The 26,042-nt window shown below is 36.4% G+C and overlaps 1 protein-coding gene across 2 annotated transcripts in view; it reads right to left on the minus strand.

The window, feature by feature from the left end:
* STXBP5L (syntaxin binding protein 5L) overlaps positions 1-26,042 on the minus strand; it is a 381,827-nt gene that overhangs the window by 175,975 nt on the left and 179,810 nt on the right. For both annotated transcript variants that reach the window (XM_059922136.1, XM_059922135.1), the window contains exon 9: positions 1,144-1,222. In XM_059922136.1, the coding sequence (XP_059778119.1) occupies positions 1,144-1,222 (79 nt within the window). The remainder of the gene's footprint in view (positions 1-1,143; positions 1,223-26,042) is intronic.

Genomic DNA, 26,042 nt, shown 5'->3' on the forward strand with positions numbered 1-26,042 from the left:
AAGTCCCAATAGCCCAAAACTGAAGGATAGAGAAAAACTTTCAAAAACAAATAAATAAATGAAAAGAAAAAAAAAAAAGAAACCACAAGCTGCTAGGAACAGTTGATAAGTGTGAAGTGCTCAACTGCTTCAATAGTCCTTGAAGTGCAACACTGTATAACAATGGATGTAAATAACATTGAGCCTGAAGACTCAAGCGAAGTTTAAGTTATAAACACTGTTTTAAGAAGGAAAAGAATATATGTAAAAATTTTCAACCATAATGATTAAATTTTAAGTGTTTTAATACTTTAGTTACACTAGTAATAAAACCATGATCATTTTTACTAGTTATACATAGTAACATTAGGCTGGGCTAAAGAGGTATTGATCCATCTATCTACTATACCTTGAGAAGAGCAGCTATAAGCAAACATTAAATGCACCTGTGACAACAGGAAAATATTCTAGTGTGAACATTTAAGTAATATAAAGTAGAATTATCCAATTTAGACTTAAAATAAAACTAAGGTCTAGGCAAGATTTGTAATTATGGTAATTCTAGATGAGAGTATTGCCACTAATAATTACTGTAAGTATAAAGAACATTGCTGATGCATAGGATATGGCTGCTGTATATACAAGATAAATTTCTATTAAATATTATTTTTTATTTAATTTTCTATATCTTAAAATTTAGCACTATTGTATTATGCCAATATACATAAATGTTTACCTTCCCAACTAACTATAATCTTTCCAACTTCAGAATGTAAGATCCTAAAGTACAGAGACTTGGTTATGTATTTAATTCATGTGTAATACCAACAGGTACATAGCTTCTGCTGTTTAATAATGTTGAATGACTGCTGCTTGTAATTGCATGGCCAAAAAGCCCTACATTGTTAAAATTAATGTATATAATACTCATCTGAATATTCATATAAATTTTAAAATAATTAAGAGTTGCTATTTATAATAACGTTGACATCATACATTTGCCAATTGAACAATAAGAAATCTGTTATTATCAATGAAGAAGATTCAGCCAGTTAATATAATTATGTAAAACTTTAAACAATATATAAACATTAAAGGTTATCTGAATTTCTTGTCTCTGTTTCTTACATACTTTCCCATAACTCCCAAAGTAAAAATGCATACCTGTTTCTACAGGTTTTGTATTCTACTTTAAGAATTGGTTTGCAAGATTCAGATTTTCTTCCTTCTCTTTGAGTTTTTCCTAAAGAAAGAAAAAGGATTTTATTAAATATGATTTAAATTCTACTAACCCATGAGAATTTTAAAAGCTTGATTAAAGGAATATTTTTTAAATGTAATTATGTGTTTTTCATAATATGATAAACACATTTCTACGCATCCTAACATATTTGTTAAATTTATAAACAATTTGTTGAGCCCTAATAATTGACTGTTATATAAACAATAAAGCTATTTGTAAACATCATATTTGTATTGCTTCACATTCTCCATGTATAAATCTAGTATCATAGAAAGTTATTTTAATTATTTAAGTTTCAAGATAAACAACTTCAGAATTGAAGACACACACATACATACTTATCAGCATAATGAAATGTATAACGAAAATCCATACTAGGCTGAAAATTTTACCTATAAAACAAGCAAATCCCTTTCTTATGCAGAAAGATTTGCCATTTAAAACTTATGAAAATCTTTGCATTTTCATCAAATTTATTTAAAGGAAAGTCCATTAGACAATGAACACTGATGGCATATTTCATGATTTTTAAAAATTTTAATGATGTACTCTATTTGCATAAAACAAAAATAATAGTTTCTTATAAGGGAAGGATTATGTTGTTTAGACTCCATAAGAGTCTGAATGAAAGATCAAGAAGAGTTGAAAATGGAAATAAAGATACTTCTGCCTATAACATACTTATCTTTCTAGTTATGATTTTACTTATAATTCTACGTCTCATTTTGATAAAATTCATCTGTTTTTCAAGATATGTTTGTTATTTTAATAAGTACCCTATTTATTCTTGTATTGCCACAGCTGTTTATGGACACAGAAACCTATTCTGTAGAGAGATGTTTACATGCATATAAGTTAAAACTTTAGAATAGCTTCAGAATGGCAAAGCCAAATCCAACTAGGACGTCAGGACAATTTTATCCAATTTGCTTAACGGGCTATCAGCTTAGAATACACCTTATCTGCTCCATGGCATGCTTTCTGAAATTGCCTTCTCTTTCTTTTATCTTATGTCAACTAAAGAAGCAACCCAATAATAAAATATTGGTCAATATCATTCACATTGTAAAACAGGATTAAAAGTATCTATATTATATGTGAAAAAGAACTGCTGACGTTAAATATATTATATATGAAAAAGAATTGCTGATATTAAATATAGATCATTACAAAAAGACAACTTTGGCTCAGGGACTCACTCTGAACAGTGGTCTTAGAGGTGAGGAACATCTGGTTGGTGCTTACTAGTTTTGATAATGAATGGAAATAGAGAGAACTGAAGGAAGTGACAGAGTCAGCAAAGAGACCCATTCTTCTCAGTTGATGATTTTTCTATCCAGAGCTTCTCTAATAATTGCCAAACCATTAGTTGACCAAAACAGTATATTTGCAGTTGTTTATATATATGGGACCAACTACTATTTTTCAATCAATAAACATCACTATCATGCACTGATTTTAGTAGAAAAGAATAATTGTTTAATTAATTAATGTTTTACTTCAATTTCCAACTCTAATAATTAATTTGGGGGTGAAGCCTTTCTGTTTTTTTGTTGTTTTTAATTTTATTTATTTATTTATTTATTTTTGGCTATGTTGGGTTTTCGTTTCTGTGCGAGGGCTTTCTCTAGTTGCGGCAAGCGGGGGCCACTCTTCATCGCAGTGCGTGGGCCTCTCACTATCGCGGCCTCTCCTGTTGTGGAGCACGGGCTCCAGACGCGCAGGCTCAGTAGTTGTGGCCCACGGGCCCAGTTGCTCCGCGGCATGTGGGATCCTCCCAGACCAGGGCTTGAACCTGTGTCCCCTGCATTAGCAGGCAGACTCTCAACCACTGGACCACCAAGGAAGCCCAACCTTTCTGTTTTGATTATGTTCATTGCCTGTCAGTAATTGAAATATGCTTAAATGTCATGTTGCATAAAACAACATTATCAACAACTGCATTTATTGCTTTTCCTTATGTTCAGAGTACTGTATTAAGTGGGAGGATGCAAAGAAATAACTGACTACCAAAAAGCTTAAAATTTACTAAACTGAACAAAACAATTTTTGAAAATGACAACATGAGGTACCATAAACAAGTGATAGACATTAAGTGTTGTAGGAGTTGAGAATAAAACTGTGGCTTCCTTTTACAATAGAAGACTTATCTAGATTTTCACAGAAGACTTCCTAGAAGCTAGATTAAGCATTAAAAGATAGAAGTTGGCTAGGAGAGCATAAGAAAAGACATGAAGGCAGAATGTGCCTAGTATGTTGAGAGAATAATGGATAAGCCAAATTGGGCAGATTAAAAGATTAATGTAGAAGAAGAGTGCAAAAAGGCTGATGAGGTACAAAAGAGCCATACAATAGCAATCTATAAAACTGATTTGCAGTAATAGACAAGGGAGAGTCACTGGAAGCTTTCAAGTTGGGAAATAATATGTGTAAAGCAATGTCTCAGAAATATTAATATGGATTTATTTAATAAAGAAATTTTGAGGATGTAAGATACTGATAATGGAAAACAAGGAGAAGATAATCACAACTGTGCAGGAAAAACTGAAGAAAAGTGAACAGTCTCAAAGAAAAGTGGGATACTATTAATCACACCAACATGTGCATCTTGAGAGTACTGGAAGGAGCAGAGAGAAAGGAGGAGAAAAACATTCACAGAAATATTGGTTGAAAATGTTCTAAATTTTTTGAAAAGCATTATTTATACATCTAAGAACCTCAGTAAACTCCATGTAGGATAAAATCAAAGAAATCTACTCCCAGGCACATCAAGGTAAAAATGCTAAAAGCAAAAAAAAGTATTGAAAGCAGCAAGAGGAAAATGATTCATTGTATACAAGGGAGCCCCAATAAGATTAATAGCTGACTTTCTTACCAAAAACAATGAAGCTAAAAGGTAGTGGAATGACATACTTAATGTACTGGGGAAAAAAAAAAAACCTGTCAACCAAGAATCAAAGTTCATCAAAATTATCTTTCAAAAATGGAGGTGAAATAAAGATGTTTCCAGATAACAAAAACTGACAGAATGTATTGCTAGCAGAGCTCCCTTTCAAAAAAATACTTAAGTTCTTCAGGCTGAAAGAGAGTAATACGAATCTACCCACACAAATAAAGAGTACAAGGAAAAGTAATTAATGTAGATAATTATAAAAGACAGTATAATTGTATATTTCCTCTCCAATCTTAACTGGTTTAAGAAGCAATGTAAAAAGTAATATGTATATAATTGTAATATGGGATATATAATATATTTGAAAATAATAACACAAAGAAGGTGTATGGGAACAAGGTTACACTGGAGGAAGAAAATGACACCAAATGGTAACCTGAGTCCATGAGAACAAAGGAAGAGAACCATAAATAAGAAGCAAAAAGGCTAATGTAACAAATTTTATACATATATATGTGAGTTTGTATATATATATATATATATGTATATATATATATATATATATATATATATATATATATACACACACACACACACATATATATATATATATAATATATACCCTTGACTAAATAACAAATGGGTCAAAGAAAAATACCAAAAATATTGTAGAACAATGTATGCTACAACACTGTTCATACAATGAACAATGTTCACAACATTGTTCAACAACTGTAGAACAATGTATGATACAACATATCAAAACTTCTGAGATGAAGCCTAAGCAGAGCAGAGAGGGAAATTTATACCTACGAGCAGCTATATTAAAAAAGAATATATGAAATCACTAACCTAACCATTCACCTTAAGTCACAGAATAAAAGCACAACCTGAACCTGAAGCAAAAAGAAAGCAGGAAATAATAAAGATTTGAGCAGAAATTAATGACATAGAAAAGAGAAAAATACAGAAAATCAACTAAACTGAAATTTGATTCTCTAAAAAGATCAAGAAAATTGACAATCCTTTAGCTAAACTGACCAGAAAAGAGACAGACAGACAGAGATAAAAGACTTAAATTACTAAAATCAAGGGTAAAAGATGGAACATAATTACCTATTTCAGCCTGAAGGGGCTGGAGTGTGCCCTAGGCTGCAACTGGGGTTACGCAGGACAGAGTCCGAGTCTGCCATTGAAGCCCCATTGTTAGTGCGTGCAAGAAGGGAAGGGTGCAGCCCCACCAAAACATGCTTGCAGTGGGCACAGCTCTGCCTCTGTGAGCTCTGGGAATACACAAGCACCATGGGCTGTCCCCACTCAGAGGCAAGGCTGAAATCTGTGCTGATCCTCAGGAACTGCACAACTTTGGAAGCGGGACTGAAATTTGAGCAGTGTCCTGGTGGCTTTTGAGGATTTATGCCATCATCTCCTTTGTAAGCTCAGTGCCTACGGAACATTCGAGCAGACTACTGGTACTCCCGTGGCTGGGTGGATCCAGCATTAGCAGCTGCCAGAACACGCAGAGGCAGGGTCAAGGTGTGGGTTGACTCCATAGGTCTCAGCGGGTCCCAGTGCCTGATTTCAGTGGATCTGTGTCAGCATATCTATGCTGGTGGACTGGTGAGCACAGCGCCTGAGGGACATCTGGGATGATTGCTTGCATTCTCAAGGCTGAGGCAGGGCCAAGGGCAGTGCCAACAACAGTATACTTTGTGAGCCCACACAACAGGTAATGGGCTAGACCACAGAGCGTACTTCCCAATAGACAGCTCCTGTGGAGGAACACTCAGTGGCTCTTCTTCCAGTGGAAGTGTTTCAGTCCCACCTACCTTACACCACAGCTTAGAAACAGATCAGGGAGCTTCTACTCCAACAGTTGGGGAGCAGACCCTACCCCCAACAGGGCTGTGTAAACCACAGAGCAAAAAGGAGGCCCCGCTCAATGTCCAGTGCAGGCTCTGATCATCACAACACCAGCCACACCCCACATCAAGAGGATAACAGGCAGCACACACTGAGGAAAGCCAAGGAAGGCATCCATACTAAAAACAGCCCTCTAACCAAAAATATTAGACTCACACAGGCTACACAGGGACGGTCCCACATAAAAACAGCCCTTCAAGACCACAGTAGATAACTGTTTCTCCTAAATTCGTAGTCGCAGAAATATAAAATGAAGAAGCAGAGGAACCACTTCCAATTAAAAGAACAAGAGAAATCCCCTGAATGAAAAAACAATTAAACAGATCTCTCCAGTCTACCAGATCCTGAGTTCAAAAAGGACGTAATAAAAATACTGAAGGAATTAAGAAAGGCTATTAATAGAAATGCAGACCACTGTAACAAGGAACTAGAAACTATAAAGAGGAGCCAATTAAAATTAGAAAACTAATTTGCTGAGCTAAAGCAATAAATACCAAACTACATAATTCAGAAGAACGAATAAGTCATCTGGAAGATTAGAATGGAAATGACCCAGTCAGAACAACAGACAGAAAGACAAATGAAAAAAACCCAAAATGAAAGCAACATACAAGACCTATGGGATAATATAAAGCAAACAAATTTACACATAATAGGGATCCCAGAAGGAGAAGAAAGAGAAAAGAGGATTGAAAATGTATTTGAAGAAGTTACAAATACATTGGCTGAAAACTTCCCAAATCTAAAGAAGGAAATTATATCTAGGTACAAGAAGTACAGAGGGTCCCAAAAAAGATGAACCCAAATAGACCTACACCAAGATATATTATAATTAAGATGGCAAAAGTTATAGTTAAAGAGAGGATTCCAAAGGCAGCAAGAGAAAAACAAAGAGTCAGTTACAAGGGAACCCCCATAAGGCTATCATCTGATTTCTCTACAGAAACATAGACCAGAGGGGAGTGGCAAGATATATTCAAAGCCCTAGAAGGGAAAAACCTGCAACCTAGGATATGCTATCCAGCAAGATTATCATTTAGAACAGAAGGAGAGAGAAAGAATTTCTCAGATAAGCAAAAACTAAAGGAATACAGCAATACTAAATCTAACCCAATAGAACTATTGAAAGGACTTATCTAAACAGAAAAGAAGCAAGAGTCTATAGGAAAGAGAAAATCACAGTTGGAAAGCAAATCACTTTAAAAAGCCAGTACATAAATTTTAAAAATAAAAAAAAAATTTTGAAAGTGATGATAACTACAATGAATAGCAAAAGGATAAACATGAAGATGTAAAACAGTACATCAAAATCATAAAATGTTGAGGAGGGGTGTAAGAAAATGGAGATTTTTTTAAAAATGTGTTTGAGCCTATATTACTACGAGTCTAAAGCAAGTAGATATAGTAATGGGTTAATACACTTGAAAAACACTGTAACCACAAATCAAAAACATAAAATAGAGTCACAAAAAACAAAAAGAACACAAGCATAATACAAAAGAAAATTATCAAACCATAAAACAAAAACTAAAAGAAAGGAAGAAAGAAGAAACACAAAATCAACTGGAAAACAAGGTTTAAAATGGCAATCATCAAAAATTACCTTAAATGTCAATGCACTAAACATTCCAATCAAAAGGCATAGAGTGGCAGATTGGATAATAAAACAAGAGCCCACAATACGCTGTCTATAAGAGATTCATTTCAGGGCTAAAGACACAGACCGAAAGTGAAGCGATGGAAAAAGGTATTTAATGAAAATGGATATAAGAAGAAAGAGAGTGTAGTAAAAAGAATTCTACACCATGACTAAGTGCAATTTATCCCAAGTGTGCAAGGCTGGTTCAACATTCAAAAACCAATTGATACAATCCATCACATCAATAGGCTACAAAAGAAAAACCACATCATCATATAAATAGATGCATAAAAAGCATGTGACAAAATCCAACACACATTCATGACAAAAACTCTCAGTAAACTAGAATGAAACTGAGCAGGACCTTGAAAGGCCTTCTCAGAGAGACACCCCACTGTGTCCCCTGCCTCTTGTTTGTAGAAGAAGGTTTAGCCTCCTAGGCCTTTGCCAAGTTCCAAAGAGCAACTTTAATTAAAGAAGTGAGAAAATACAGGAACAAAGGAAAACAGCCAAGCAAGACAAAATAATATTAGTTAGCCATAAAACAACATGAGGACACTTAGCTCCTCCACAAGAGCTATAGATAATATTTGGAGCCATATCCTTGAGTTGTTTTGCAGATACTAAAAAACCCCCACCAGGTGGAAGAAGTTAACTGCAGGCTGACAACCAGCATGTAGACCCCAGACTAGTTGGAACCAGAAAGTTGATGATCGAGATTTTAGAAACATCACCCTGTTATGTCACCGTCAACCAGCCAGAGAACTGAGCACAAGCTGATCACATGCTCTGCAACCCTCTCCCTCACACTGTCTTTAAAAGGCCTAAAAGCCAATGGGGAGTCAGGTCTTTTGAGCATGAGCTGCCCATTCTTCTTGCTCGGCCCCACATTGGGTGCTTTGCAATAAATGCTGTACTTTTCTTGACAAAAACCTGGTATCAGCAGATTGACTTTACTGCACACAGGCAAGTGTACCCAAGTTTGGTTCACTAACAGAAATAGATGGGAACTTTGTTAACTTGATAATACCTACCAAAAATCCTATAGGTAATATGGTTCTTAATGGTGAGAAACTCAAATCTTTCCCACTAAGATTAGGAACAAGGCCAGGCTGTCACCTCTCACTACAGTTTTTCAACATTGTACTGAAGTTCTAGCTAATGAAATAAGACAAAAATATGAAATAAAAGGTATACAGATTGGGAAGGAAGAAATAAAACTATCCATCCATAGATAACATAATCACCTATGTAGAAAATCCAAAAGCATTGACAAAAATCTTCTGGAACTAAGAAGTGATTATAGCAAGGTTGCAGGATACATTGCTAATATACAAAAGTCAATTTATTTCCTATATACCAGCAAAAACTAAGTGGAATTTGAAATTGAAACACAATACCATTTACATTAGCATCCAAAAAAATGAAATACTTAGGTATAAGTCTACTGAATATGTACGAGATCTACAGGAGTAAAACTAAAAAACTCTGATGAATGAAATCAAAGAATTAATAAATGGAGAGATGTTTCATGTTCACGGATAGTTAGACTCAATATTGTCAAGATGTCAGTTTTCCCAATGTAGTCTATAGATTCAATGCAATCCCAATCAAATTTGGGATTTTGTGGATACCAACAAACTGATTTTTAAAGTTTATATGGAAAGGCAAAATATCTAGCATAGCCAACAGAATACTGAAGAACAAAATGGGAGGGCTCAAAGTACTGGGACTTCAAGATTTACTATAAAGCTAAAATGATCAAAACAATGTGGAGAAAGATAGACAAAACAGATCAATGCAACAGAATAGGGATCCCAGAAATAGACCTTCATAAATATAGCCAACTGATCTTTGACAAAAGAGCAAAAGCAATACAATGGAGCAAAGACAGTCTTTTCAACAAATGATGCTGGAACAACTAGACATCTACACGCAAAAAAAATGAATATAGACACAGACGTTACACTTTTTACAAAAATTAACTAAAAATGGGTCATAGATCAATTTGTGTAAACACAAAACTACGTAACTCCTAGAAGATAACATAGGAAAAAACCTATCTGACCTTTGGTATGGCAATGACTTTTTAGATACAACACCAAAGACATAATCTATGAAAGAAATAATGGGTAAGTTGGACTTCATTAAAATTAAAAGCTTCTGCTCTGTGGAAGATAAGAGAATTAAAGACAAGCCACAGACTGGGAGAAAATATTTGCTAAGGCACAGCTGATAAAGGATTGTTATCCAAAATTTACACAGAACTCTTAAAAGTCAACAATAAGACAAACAACCCAACAAAAAATGAGCCAAAGGTCTTAACAGATACCTCACCAAAGAAGATATACAGATGGTAAATGAGCATATGAAAATGTGCTCCGCACCGTATGTTACAAGAGAAATGCAAATTAAAACAACAATGAGATACCAGGACACATTTATTACTATGGCCAAAATCTGGAATACTGACAATATCAAATGCTGAAGAGGATGTGCAACAACGGGAACTCTCTTTCATTGCTGATGGGAATGCAAAATGGTACACCACTTTGGAAAACTGGACAATTTGGCAATTTTGTAAAAAACTAAACATACTGTTACCATAGGATCCAGCAATTGCACTCCTTGCTATGTACCCAAAGAAGCTGAAAACGTATGTCTACACAAAACTCAAACATGGATGTACATAGCAACTTTGTTCAAAACTGTCAAAACTTGGAGGCAACCAAGATGTCCTTAAATCGGTGAATGCATAAATCAATGGTGGTACAACCAGATAATGGAATAATATTCAGCACTAAAAATAATCAGCTATCAAGCCATGAAAGACATGGAGAAACCTTAAATGTATGTTACTAAGTGAAAGAAGACAATCTGAAAAGGCTACATATTGTATGATTCCAACTATATTCTGGAAAAGGCAAAACTACGGAGAAAGTAAAAATGCCAGGGGTTGTGGGGGAAGAGGGTGAGGGAGAGATGAATAGGCAGAGCATGAGGATTTTTAAGTTATTAAAACTACTTTGTATGATACTAGAATGATGGATATAGTCATTATACATTTGTCCAAATCCACAGAATGCACAACACCAAGAGTGAACCCTAAGGTAAACTATGGACTTTGGGTGATTATGATGTGTAAATGTAGGTTCATCACTTATAACAAATGTACCACTTTGCTAGGGGATGTTGATAATGGAAGAGGCTACTCATGTGTGCGGGGCAGGGGGCTTATGGGAAATATCTGTATCTCCTTCTCAATTTTGCTGAGAACCTAAAACTGCTCTAAAAATTGTCTTTAAAACTATATATATCAGTAGAAGGATATGTGCTCACTCCCTCTTGCGAGAGCACCGTAATCACAAATAACTGCTGAACAATCATCAACAGGAAGACACCGGAACTCACCAAAAAAGATACCCCACATCCAAAGACAAAGGAGAAGCTGCAATGAGACGGTAGGAGGGGTGAAATCACAATAAAATCAAATCCCATAACCACTGGGTGGGTGACTCACAAACTGGAGAACAATTATATCAGAGAAGTCCACCCACTGGAGTGAAGGTTCTGAGCCCCATGTCAGGCTTCCCAACTTGGGGGTCCGGCAACTGGAGGAGGAATTCCCAGAGAATCAGACTTTGAAGGCTAGCAGGATTTGACTGCAGAACTTCTACAGGTCTGGGGGAAACAGAAACTTCACTCTTGGAGGACACACACAAAGTAGTGTGTGCATCTGGGCCAAGAGGGATGAAGGAGTGAACCCACAGGAGACTGAACCAGGTGAAGCCTATATTAAAGGCATAAACAATAAAATCAAAAGCAGATAAAATGAGCTTTATCAAAATTAAAAATTTTGTGCTTAAAGGGCACCATTAAGAAAGTGAAAAGACAACATACAGGATGGGAGAAAATATTTTCAAATCATATATTTAATAAGAGATGTGTATTCAGAATATACAGTGAACTGTTACAACTCCATAATTTAAAAAAAAACCCTCAGTTTGTAAATGGGCAAAGCAATTGAATAGACATTTCTCCAAAGAATACATAGAAACAGGCTTATAATAAGCACATGAACAGATGTTCAACATCTTTACTCATTAGGGAGATGCCAATCAAAACCACAGAGTGATACCACCACACACCTACTGGGATGGCTATAATGAAAAAGATAGATTTTAACAATTGTTGATGAGGACACAGTGAAGTTGGAAACCTAATACACTGCTGGTGGGAATGTAAAAGCATGAAGACTTTTTAGAACACAATTTATCAGTTCCTTAAAGTGTTAAATATACAGTGATCATATGACCCAGCAATTCCATTCCTGGGTACATACCCAAGAGAAATGAAAATATATTTCCGCATGAAAACTTGTACATAAACATTCATAGCAGAATTATTCAGAATAGTCAAAATATGGAAACAACCCAAATGCCCACCAAGTGATAAATGAATAAATAACAGTGGTGCATATACAGTGAAACATCATTCACCAATGAAAAGGAATAAATACTTAGATATGCTATAACATGGATAAACCTTGAAAACATGCTAAGTGAAAGAAGCCAGTCATCAAAGACCACATATAGTATGAGTATATTTATATGAAATGTCCAGAGTAGGAAAAATCTACAGATACAGAAGGACCTCAGTGGTTGCCTAAGGCTAGAGGAATAGGGATAGTATAACTGGTAATGGGTATAGAGTTTCTTCTGTGGGTGGCAAAAATTTCTAAAATTAGACTGTGTTGATAATTGCACAACTCTGAATATACTAAAAATCAATGAATCGTACACATTAACTCAGTAAATTGTGAATTATGCCTTAGTAAATCTGTATTTTTTAAAGTTTAAGTTCTCCAAAGTGTAGCAGAAAACCTCAGAACAAAATCTGTCTTTTCCAATTATCTCTCTGGGTTTCTAGTTTAACAATTTCTTTGGGGATCTTTAAGTTTATCCTATTTTTATGCTTGTTGGTTCAATGACATTTTTTAAAATTTAAATATATATTTATACATTCAGAATTGTACTTATTTCAGTAAGAATTATTTAGGGCATCTGACCTTCCAAACTGCCTGTAATTGACCATTACTCTTTATTTAAATATTTTTCCTATTTTCATGTTTATTTTTGTTACATATAAGCTCGTCTATCTTTTAAAAACCCTGTTATATTTTCCTTTGGAACAAATTAAATTTTGAATTAATATGTGGGGAGCTAATGTCTTTATAATATTGAATCTACCTATCCGTGCATAGAGTTTACTTTCCTTTTATGTTCTTTAGTAAAAATAATACCTCACTATAATTTTAAGGTGTACTCCCAGGTATCTGTGTGTTATTTAAAATGGTTCTATTCACCCACTGTATTTTGTTTTGTACACAGAATTCTCATGTTATACTAAATAGTGTTCCTATTAAGTTTTTATTTTTTAGGTGTGCAATTACATTATCAAAAAGTAATTATAATTTTGAACTCTTTCTAAACTTTTAAATATATTTCTTCTTCAAGTCTAATTACATTGGATAGTATTTTTAGAAAAATGTTAAATAACAGTGATATTTGCGGATACCTCTGTCCTGTTTCTGAGCAACAAAGTCATTATTAAGTATTTGATAGGATTTGGTTAAAATCATATATGTAGGGGTGTGTGTGTGTGTGTGTGTGTTTAGCTGAGGGCATTGTGATTGAAGAATAAATACTTGAAACCATTGCAATTTACTGTGAAAGTAATCAATGACTGTAGCACCAGTGAAAACCAACTACAAGGGTAATGTCACTACAGTGCTAATCTCAAGTGAAATAGGTACTAATCTAACTTCACTGGCTGTAGCCACCCTCCCTCTTGTAAAATCATTGTCCAATAATCTGAGTTTCAGACAAAGTCTACTTCTATAGTATAAAAAATTTTGATTTGTAAAAAATAATGACTCTAGATAGTATTTCCCAGTTTAGGAGACAGTGGCTAGGAAGTACGGTGGCAACAAAATTATATTCTGTAGTATATACAACATAACATCCACAGTATGCATGATACAGTCCAAATATGAAGAAGCAGGAAAATCTGGGCCATTATTATGAACAGAGGCCAACTTCAAAGTAAAGCAGATATTAGTATTATCAAAGATTTAAAGCAGTTATTATAACTAAGGTCAATGTTTAAAGAAAAGGAAAGGAAAATGCTAATAATGAATGAAAAGAGGAAATCTCAGCAGAGAAATAGAAAATATTAAAAAGTAGGAAGTGTAAGAAATACCTAAAATAAAAAAATAATTTATGGGCTTAATAGCTGAATTAAGATTACAGAGAAAAATACAAAAATAATTTTAGATCAATAAGAATTATCCAATTTGAAATTCAGAGATAAAAATGATTGACAAAATAGATAGAGATTCAGAGACATGTGAGACAATATCAAAAATTCTACCAGAAAGGTAACTGGTGTCCTAGAAAGAGAGCAGAAAAACGTATTTGAAAAAATAAAAGGCTAAAATTTCCCCAAATTTTGTGAAAGATATAAATTTATAAATTTAAGAAGCTGCACTGCTCAGTAGAACCCTAAACAGAATAAACTTGAAGAAAATAAGACTATGTATATCATGGTCAAATTGCTGAAAATAAAAGGTATAAAAAACATCTGAAAGCAGCCAGAGGAAAATGACTCATTATATACAGAGGTACCAAAACTCAAAAGTATCGCACATTCTCAATCAGAAACAATGTAAGCCAGAAGATAGAGAAACAACATCTTTAAAGTGTTCAGAACCTTAAAAACAAAATACACAAAGTTAACCCAGAAATACACATCGAGCAAAAATGTTTCCTTCAAGAATGAAAGCAGAAGAAAGAAATTTTCAGATATAGGAAAGCTAAGTGAATTCATTTCTACCAGACCTGTACTACAGGAAATGCGAATTGATGTACTTATATCTTCAGGAACAAATGAAAAGCGTTAAAAATTACAAATAAGAGAAAATACAAAAGAATGCTTTTCTTTTGAATTAAAAAAACACTTGGGGAGTGGCCAAGATGACAGAGTAGAAAGACCCTGAACTCACCTCCTCTCACGAGCACACCAAAATCACAACAATCTGCAGAAAAACCATCCATGAAAAAGACTGGAACCTATCAGAAAAGATCTTCTACAACTAAAGACATAAAGAAGGAACCACAGTGAGATGGGTAGGAGGGGCACACTCGTGTTACAATCAAATCCCTTCCCCCCCCAAGGTGGGCATTCGACCCACAAACTGGAGAGTAATTATATTACAGAGGTTCTCCCACAGGAGTGAGAGTTCTGAGTCCCATGTCAGGCTCCGCAGCCCGGGGTTCTGGCATCAGGAAGACGAGCCTCAGAGCATTTGGCTTTGAAGGCCAGCAGGGCTTAATTTCAGTAGCCCTACAGGATTGGGGGAAACAGAGATGTCATTTTTAAAGGGTGCACACAAAATCTCATACCCAATGGGACCCAGGGCAAAAGCAGTAATTTGGGGCTTCCCTGGTGTTGCAGTGGTTGAGAATCTGCCTGCTAATGCAGGGGACACGGGTTCGAGCCCTGGTCTGGGAAGATCCCACATGCTGCAGAGCAACTAGGCCCGTGAGCCACAACTACTGAGCCTGCACGTCTGGAGCCTGTGCTCCGCAACAAGAGAGAGGTCACGAAAGTGAGAGGCCCGCGCACCATGATGAAGAGTGGCCCCCGCTTGCCACAACTAGAGGAAGCCCTTGCACAGAAACAAAGACCCAACACAGCCAAAATAAATAAACAAATAATAAATAATAATTACGAACACTGATGGGCCTAAAAAAAAAAAAGCAGTAATTTGACAGGAGCCCAGGCCAAACCCACCTCTTGGTCTTGGAGAGTCTCCCAGAGAGGCAGGGTGTGACTGAAGCTCACCCTGGGCACATAGACACTGGTGGAAGCCATATTTGGGAACATTCTACCATGTGGACACTGCTGCTGGCAGCTGCCATCTTAGCTCATTAGCACCAAGACTAGGCCCCACCTAACAGCCTGTAGGCACCAGTGCTGGGATGCCTCAGGCCAAACAACTAACTGGGTGGAGACACTGCCCCACCCACCAGCAGACAGGCTGCCTAAAGAATTCCTGAGCCCACAGCAGCCTCTAGATGTGCCCATAGACAAGGCCTGCCCACCAGAAGGCCAAGACCCAGCTCCACCCACCAGTGGACAGGCACCAGCCCTTCCCTTCAGGAAGCCTGCACTAGCCTCTAGACCAGCCTCACCCACCAGAAGGCTGACACCAGATGCAAGAAAACTACCATCCCGCTGCCTGCAGACCCAGCCCACCCACAGCACAACAGACTCTATCCTGGGACCAGTTGGGCCCCAGTACTACCACTAGTAGGTCATACAAGCTTCGGGACACCTCAGATACCATACCCAAGTGTGTCAGGAACTGCCCCCCCAAAATGATCTGAAACAAACTCTGGGGTCCATGAGCCTTGCAGCCAGACTCTAAGTACCAGCTCTGCCTGCCAGTAGTCCAGCACTAACTTCAGCACCAGGTTCATCCAACAGTTGGTGGTCAACAACCCCAGAGTGTCTGGGATCCTGGCTTCACCCACCCATGAGCCAGCACTAGCCCTGGGGCCCCATAGCGTTCTGCAACCAGCTGCCTCATGACCAGGCCCTGCTAAACACCAGCCAGCAGCATCCACACAAGGCAGGGCCTGGCAACCAACTGGACCAGAGGACAAACAAGCCTACCAGAGTGCCCACACAGTCAGCCCACCATAAGAGAAGGACCCACGCAGCCCTCTTAGGGGGAACCCATAGAGCATATACCTTGGGTGATGAGAGGGGAGTACATTGCTGGGATGCATAGGGTGTCTTCTACAGAAGGTCACTTCTCCAAGGTCAAGAAATGTACCTAACCTACCACATACATAAAAATAAAAATAGCAACTTAGACAAAAATGAGATGGGAAAGGAACATGTTCCAGATAAAGGAACAAGATAAAACCCCAGAAGAAGAACTAAGTGAAGTGGAGATAGGAGGCAATCTATCCAAGAAAGAATCCAGAGTAACAATAATAAAGATGATCAAAGAACTTGAGAGTAGAATGAATGCACAGAGCAAGAAGTTAGAAGTTTTAACAGTGAGTTAGAAAATATAAAGAACACCCAAACAGAGATGAAGAATACAATAACTAAAATGAAAAATACACTAGAAGGAATCAATAATAGACTAAATGATATAGAGGAATGGATCACTGAGCTGGAAGACAGAGTAGTGGAAATCACTGCTGCTGAACTGAAAAAAGAAAAAATAATTAAAAGAAATGAGAACAGTTTAACCTCTGGGACAACATCAAGCACATCAATTATTTGCATTATATGGGTCCCAGAAGGAAAAGAGAGAGAGAAAGTGGCTGAGAACATATTTGAAGACATAATAGCTGAAAACTTCCCTAACCTGGGGGAAAGAAACAGTCACCTAAGTCCAGGAAGTACAGAGTCCCATACAGGATGAACCCAAAGAGGAACACACCAAGACATACTGTAATTAAAATGACAAAAATTAAAGATAAAGAGGGAATATTAAAAGCAGCAAGGGAAAAGCAACAAATAACATACAGGGGAACTCCCATAAGTATATCAGCTGATTTTTCAGGAGAAAATATGCAGACCAGAAAGGAGTGGCATGATACATTTAAGGTGATGAAAGCAAAAGAAACTACAACCAAGAATACTCTACCCAGGAAGGATCTCATTCAGATTTGATGGAGAAATCAAAAGCTTTACAGACAAGCAAAAGCTAAAGGAGTTCAGCTCCACCAAACCAGCTTTACAACAAATGTTAAAGGAACATTTCACCTTCTCTAGGTGAAAAAGAAAAGTCCACAATTAGAAACAAGAAAATTACTAAATGAAAAAGCTCACCAGTAAAAGCAAACATACAGTAAAGGTAGGAAATCATTCACACACAAAGTTAGTAGGGAGGTTAAAAGATGAAAGTAGTTAAATTACTTATATCCACAATAAACAGTTAAGGGATACACAAAACAATTAGATGTAAAATATGATATCAAAAACAGTAATCATGAGTGGAAGAGAGTGCAAATGCAAGTTTTTTAAAATGCATTTGAAAGTAAGAGATCAGCAACTTAAAAACAATCATGTGTAAATATATATATAGAGAGAGAGATTGCTATAGAAAAACTTCATGGTAACCACAAATCAAAAAGCAATGATAGATATATACACAAGAAAGAAAAAAAGAATCCAAACATAACACTAAAGATAGTCATCAAATCACAAGAAAAGAGAAAAGAAGAAGAAAGGGGGAATAAAGCTACAAAAACAAACCCAAAACAATTTACAGAATGGCAATAAGAACATAAAAATTGATAATTACCTTAAACATAAATGGACTAAATGCTCCAACCAAAAGACATAGGATGACAACAGAAATTAACACAACATTATAAATCAATTATACTTCAATAAAAATAAAATCCAGATGGCTGAATGGTTACAAAAACAAGACCCATATATATGCTGCTTATGAGAGACCCACTCCAGTTCTAGAGACACATACAGAAAGTGAGGGGATAGAAATAAGTATTCTATACCAATGGTAATCAAAAGAATGCTGAAGTAGCAATACTTATGTACAATAAAATATACTTTAAAATAAATACTGTTATAAGAGACAAAGAAAGATGCTACATAATGATCAAGGAATCAATCCAAGAAGAAGATATAACAATTGTAAATATATATGCACCCAACATAGGAGCACCTCAAAATATAAGGCAAATATTAACAGATATTGATATAAAAGGAGAAACTGACAGTAACACAAATATAGTAGGGTACTTTAACTCCCGACTTACATCAATGGACAGATCATCCAGACAAGAAATTAGTAAGGAAACACAGGCCATAAATAACACATTAGACCAAATGAACTTAGATATTTACAGAGCATTCCATCCAAAAGCAGCAGAATACACATTCTTTTCAATTGCACATGGAACATTCTCCAGGATAGATCACATGCTAGGCCACAAAACAACCTTCAGTAAATGTAAGAAAACTGAAATCATATCAAGCATCTTTTCCAATCACAATGTTACAAAGACTAGAAATCAACTACAAGAAAAAAATGCAAAAAACACAAACACGTGGATGCTAAACAATATGCTACTAAACAAGCAGTGGATCATTGAATAAATCAAAGAGGAAATAAAAAAAATACCGAGAGACAAATGAAAATGAAAGTGTGATGATCCAAAACCTATGGGATGCAGCAAAAGCAGTTCTAAGAGCAAAGTTTATAGTGATACAGGTTTACCTCAGGCAACAAGAAAAATCTCAAATAAGCAACCTAACCTTATGCCTATAGCAACTGGAAAAAGAAGAACAAACAAAACCCAAACTTAGTAGAAGAAAAAAAAATCATAAAAAAAAAAGAAATCATAAAGATCAGAGCAGAAATAAATGAAATGGAGACTAAAAAAACATAGAAAAGATCAATGAAACTAAAAGCTGGTTCTTTGAAAAGATAAACAAAATTGATAAATCCTTAGCCAGACTCATCAGAAAAAAAGGTAGAGGGCCAACCCAAATCAATAAAACCAGAAATGAAAAAGGAGAAGTTATAACCGACACCACAGACATACCAGGGATCATAAGAGACTACTATGAACAACCATATGCCAATAAAATGGACAACCTAGGAGAAATGGACAGATCTTAGAAAGGCACACTCTCCCAAGACTGAACCAGCAAGAAATAGAAAATATAAACAGACCAATGACCAGTAATGAAATTGAATCATTAATTAAAAATTCCCAACACACAAAAGTTCAGGACAAACTAACTTCACAAGTGAATTCTACCAAACATTTAGAGAAGAGTTAGTACATATCCTTCTCAAACTGTTCCAAAAATTGCAGAGGAAGGAACACTTCTGAACTCATTCTGTGAGGCCACCATCACCTTGATACCAACACCAGACCAAGTTATCACAAAAAAAGAAAATTACAGGCCAATATCACTGATGAACATAGATGCAAAGATCCTCAACAGAATACTAGCAAACTGAATCCAACAATACATTAAAAGAATCATACACCATAAAAAATGGGATTTATCCCAGGGATAAAAATTTTTCAATATCTGCAAATCTATCAATGTGATACACCACATCAACATATTGAAGAATAAGAACCGTATGATCATCTCAATAGATGCAGAAAGCTTTTGATAAAATTCAACATCAATTTATTATAAAAACTCTCTAGAAAGAGGACACAGAGGAAACACACCTCAACATAATAAAGGCCATATTTGAGAAACCCACAGTTAACATCATAATCAATGGTAAAAAGCTGAAAGCATTTCCTCTAAGATAGGAACAAGAAAAGGATGCCCATTCTCGCCACTTTTAGTCAACATAGTTGTGGAAGTCCTAGCCATAGCACTCACATAAGAAAAAGAAACAGAGGAATCCAAATTGGAAAGGAAGACGTAAAAGTGTCACTGTTTGCAGATGACATGATACTATACATAGAAAATTCAAAAGATGCCACCAAAAAAATTATCAGTGGGCTTCCCTGGTGGCGCAGTGGTTGAGAATCCGCCTGCCAATGCAGGGGACACGGGTTCGAGCCCTGGTCTGGGACGATCCCACATGCCGTGGAGCAACTACGTCCGTGAGCCACAACTACTGAGCCTGTGCGTCTGGAGCCTGTGCTCCATAACAGGAGAGGCCGCGACAGTGAAAGGCCCGCGCACTGCGATGAAGAGTGGCCCCCACTTGCCACAACTAGAGAAAGCCCTCGCACAGAAACGAAGACCCAACACAGCCAAAAATAAATAAATTAATTAATTAATTAAAAAAAAAATCAGTGCTCATCAATGAATTCAGTAAAGTTGCAGGATGAAAAATCAATATACAGAAATTTGTTTCATTTCTGTACACTAACAATGGACTTTCAGAAAGAGAAATTAAGGAAATAATCCCATTTACCATGAAATCAAAAAGAATAAAAAACCTAGGGATAAACCTACCTAGGGAGGCAAAAGACCAGTATGCCAAAAACTATAAGACTCTGATGAAAGAAACTGAAGAAGACACAAACAGATGGAAAGATATACTGTGTTCTTGGACTGGAAGAACCAATATTGTGAAAATGACCGTAATACCCAAGGCAATCTACAGATTCAATGCAATCTCTATCAAATTACCAATGGCATTTTTCATAGAACTGGAACAAATAATTTTAAAATTTGTATGGAAATACAAAACATGCTGAATAGCCAAAGAAATCTTGAGAAAGAAAAATGGAGCTGGAGGAATCAGGCTCCCTGACTTCAGACTATACTACAAAGGTAAAGTAATTAAAACAGTATGGTACTGTCACAAAAACAGACACATAGATCAGTGGAACAGGATAGAGTCCAGAAATAAACTGATGCACTTATGGTCAGTTAATCTATGACAAGGAGGCAAGAATATACAATAAAGAAAAGACAGTCTGTTCAATAAGTCGTGCTGAGAAAACTGGACAGCCACATGTAAAATAATGAAATTAGAACATTCTCTAACACCATATACAAAAATAAACTCAAAATGAATTAAAGACCTAAATTTAAGACCAGATACTATAAAACTCCTAGAAAAAAAACATAGAACTCTCTGTGACATAAATTGCAGCACTTTTTTTTTTGGATACAACTCCTAAAGTAAATAAAACAAAAAAATAAACAATTGTGACCTAATCAAACTTAAAAGCTTCTGCACAGCAAAGGAAACCATCAACAAAACAAAAAGACAAACTACTGAATGGGGAGAAAATATTTTCAAATTACATGGCTGATAAGGGATTAAGAGTCAACACGTCTAAATCGTCCATACAACTCAACATTGAAAAAACAAACAACCTGATTAAAAATTGGGCAGAAGAACTGAACAGATATTTATCCAAAGAAGACATACAGATGGCCAATAGGCACATGAAAAGTTCAACATCACTAATCATCAGGGAAATGCAAATCGAAACCACAATGAATTATCACCTCACACCTGTCAGAATGGCTATCATCAAAAAGAACACAAATAACAAATGTTGATGAGGATGTGGAAAAAAGGGCACCCTTGTATACTCTTGGTGGGAATATAAATTGGTGTAGCCACTGTGGAGAACAGTATGGAGTTTTCTTAAAAAACTAAAAATAGAACTACCATATGACCCAGCAATTCCACTCCTGGGTATTTATCTGAAAAAAACAAAAACACTAATTTGAAAAGGTACATGCACTCCAACGTTCATAGCCGCATAATTCACAATAGCCAAAATATGGAAGTGAACTATGTGTCCATCAACAGATGAATCAATAAAGAAGATGTGGTGTACACACACACACACACACACACATACACACAATGGAATACTACTCAGCTATAAAAAAAAGAATTAAATTTTGCCATTTGCAGCAACATGGATGGACTTGGAGGCCATTGTGCTAAATGAAATAAGTCAGACAGAGAAAGACAAATATTGTATGATATCACATATGTGAAATCTAAACAATGCAATAAACTAGTGAATGTAATAAAAAAGAAGCACTCTCACAGATATAGAGAACAAACTAGTGGTCCAGGCGGGGAGAAGAGGGTGAGGGGCAATATAAGGATGGGGGAGTGGGAGGCACAAACTATTGGCTATAAGATAGCTCAAGGATATACTGTACAACACAAGTAATACAGTCAATATTTATAAATAATTGTAAATGGAAAATAACCTTTAAAAATTATATAACATTAAAAAAATTTTTTTAATAAAGTAAACTAAAAAAATAGCTGGGGGGAATCACGATGGTAGAGTAGGAAGACATGGAGCTCACCTCCCGCAACAAACACATCAAAATATATCTATAAATGGAACAGTACTCATGCAAAGATAACTGGAAGCTGGCAGAAGAACTCCTTTACAACCAAAGTTGCAAGACAAATCTCCACATAACCAGGTAGGTTGGGAGAAAAAAGGCTTTGGGTCAGGACCTCCATCCTTGGGAGGAATCTGTAAGGAAGAGAATGTCTGCATGGGCAGACCCTTACCCTAGGGAGCTAGCAAGTTGAGCCACAATCTGAGCATCCCAGCCCTGGGGTCTGCATGGAGTAGAAAACCCTCTTGCCTGCTGAGACAAACAGAAGGGCTAGAGAAGTCTAGACTCTGATGATGGCTTGCTAACAATTAGTGCAGAGACAGCCTTGCATTGGCGGCTGCCACCTCGCTGCATTTCCCAATCCAAAGGGGCAAACACCCCAGCCCCGCTCACTCCACAACACAGCCTGGCACAAGATCTGGGCAAAGACTCAGTCTAGGTATGCAGAGACAGCCCAGAAGGCCTGGGTGATATCTGGGTGGAGCCATGGAGGCCACTGTAATTGCAGGCATGGAGCAGTACCACAGGAGTGCACTGCAGCTAAGCACTGAATCTTGGGTAGATAGGCCCTGGGAGAGGACTCATCCAGAAATTAAGAGACAGCCCTGATGGCCTTGGGTGTGAGTTGGGCAGAGACAGCCATTGTCAGCAGGCTCAGGAGTATGCAGTGGTTCCTCTCCCAGTGAGAGCACCCCAGCTCCACCCACTCCATACCACAACTTAGTGCTAGTTCTGGGAGAAGACTGCCACAGTAGCAGCCCAGATCTCAGGTGGCCCATGAGCCACCTCAATTCCTGCCACCACAATGCACCAACCCTGAGACTCAGCCTACTCTAAATGACAGCCTAGCACTAGATCTGGGATGTACACAACAGAGAAAAGGAAGCAACCTTGTGCTGCTTCTGGGCAGACGTCTACACAGGCAGCACATAGGTCTCTGTGACTGTATGGGCCTCACTTGCTTTCAGTGATCACCTCTTTGGGGCAGGGCAATTACTCAAGGGCAACACAGCCTGACAGAACCCAAACCTTAGGGCTTCTACTCCAACTACTGGGAAGCAAACTCTGCCCCTTGTGGGGCAGCAACAGGCACAGAGGAGAGAGGAAGCCCTACCTCACATCCTCCACAGGCTCTAGATATTATAACACCAACCACACCCTCTATCAAAAGGATAACGGCCAGCACACCCTGAGGAAAGATGGGGCTGGTGCCCATACTGAAACCAGCTCTCACACCAAAAACACTGGACACACACAGTCTCCAAAGCAACAATCCCACATAAAAACACCCCTTCAAGATCCAGTAGAAATATGTTTCCCCTAAATTCATAGAGACAGAGAAAGTTAAGTAAAATGAAAAGGCAGAAGAACTACTCCCAATTAAAACAAGAAAAATCCCCTGAAAAAACAAATAATGAAACAGATCTCACCAGTCTACTAGAACCTGAGCTCAAAAATGTGGCAGTAAAAATGCTGAGTGAGAAAGATTATTGATAGAAATGCAGATCACTGTAACAAGGAACTAGAAGCTATAAAGATGAACCAATCAAAAATAGACAATTTGCTAAGATTAAAAGCAATCTAGAAGCAATGAATAGCTGATTAAATGACACAGAAGAACAAATAAGTGATATGGAAGATAGAATAATGTAAATCACCCTATCATGCAGAAAGACAAATTAAAAAAAAAAAGCAACATGTAAGATCTATGGGATAATATAAAACATGCCAACCATAATAGGGGTTCCAGAAAGAGAAGAAAGAGAGAAGGGGATCAAAAATGTATTTGAAAAAAGTATGGCTGAAAATTTCCCAAACCTAAAGAAGGAAACAGATATCGGGTACAGGAAGCACAAAGGGTTCTGAACAAGATGACCCAAACAGATCCACACCAAGACATATCACAATTAAAATGGCTAAAGTTAAGGAGAGGATTCTAAAGGTAGAAAGAAAAAAACAAATAGTCACTTATGAGGGAACCCCCATAAGAATATCAGCTGATTTCTCTGAAGAAACTTTACAGGCCAGAAGGGAGTGGCATGATAGATTCAAAGTCCTGAAAGGGAAAACACTGCAACCTAGGATACTCTACCCAGCAAAATTATTATTTACAATAGAAGGAGACATAAAGAATTTCTCAGACAAGCAAAAACTAAAAGAATACAGCAGTACTAAAGCTACCCTAAAAGAAATATTGAATGGTCTTCTCTAAATGGAAAAGAAGCAAGAATCTATAGGAAAGGGAAAATCCCAACAGGAAAGGCAAATATATAGTAAGGTTTGAAGATCACTTAAATAAGCCAGTACACAGATTAAAAAACAATCCAAAAAAATTGTAAAAACAATTATAACTACAATACATAATAAAAGGTTAAGCATGAAGATGTAAAATATGACATCAAAATCCAAAAATGTGGGGAAGGGGAAAAAAATGCAGATCTTTTACAACATGTCTGAACACGAATGACTATCAGTTTAAAGCAAGTAGATATAGTTATGGGTCAACATACTTGAACTCCACGGTAACCACAAATCAAAAATATACAACAGATTCACAGAAACCAAAAAGAAAGAAATGCAAGTATATTACAAAGAAAAATCATCAAACCATAAAAGGAAAAACAAAAAGAATAAACAAAGAAAATTACAAAATCAACTTGAAAACAAGGAATAAAATGGCAATAAATACATACCTACCAATAATTACTTTAAATGTCCATGGAATAAATGCTCTGATCAAAACACATGGAGTGGCAGAGTTGATAAAAAATAAATAACACAAGAGCCTACCATATGCTGCCTACTAGATATTCACTTCAGGGCTAAAGACAGAGACTGAAAGTGAGGGGATGGAAAATGATATTTCATGCAAATGGAAATAAGAAGAAAGAGATGGTAGCAATACTCATACCAGGCAAAATAGACTTTAAAACAAAGTCTATAACAAAGACAAAGAAAGGAATTATATAATGATAACAGAATCAACATAAGAAGAGAATATTACACACATCAACATATAAGCACACAATACAGATACACCTAAATATATAAAACAAATACTGAGACATAAAGGGAGAAATTTACAGGAATACAATAATAATAGGAGAAGTTAACACCCCACTGACATCAATGGACAGATCATGCAGACAGAAAATCAATAAAGCAATTCAGGTCCTAAATGACACAAGAGACCAGTTGGACTTAGTTTATATCTACAGGACACTACATTCAAAAAAAATAGAATACACATTATTTTCAAGTGTTTATGGAACACTCTCTAGGATAGAGCATATATTAGCTCACAAAACAAAGTCTCAACAAATTTAAGAGGACAGAAACTATTTCAAGCATCTTTTCTGACCACAACAGTATGAAACTAGAAATAAATAATACAAAGAAAAATGGAAAAATAAGAAACATATGAAGACGAAACA

The sequence above is a fragment of the Balaenoptera ricei genome, chromosome 4 (assembly GCF_028023285.1).
Source record: "Balaenoptera ricei isolate mBalRic1 chromosome 4, mBalRic1.hap2, whole genome shotgun sequence".
Taxonomy (NCBI): Eukaryota; Metazoa; Chordata; class Mammalia; order Artiodactyla; family Balaenopteridae; genus Balaenoptera; species Balaenoptera ricei.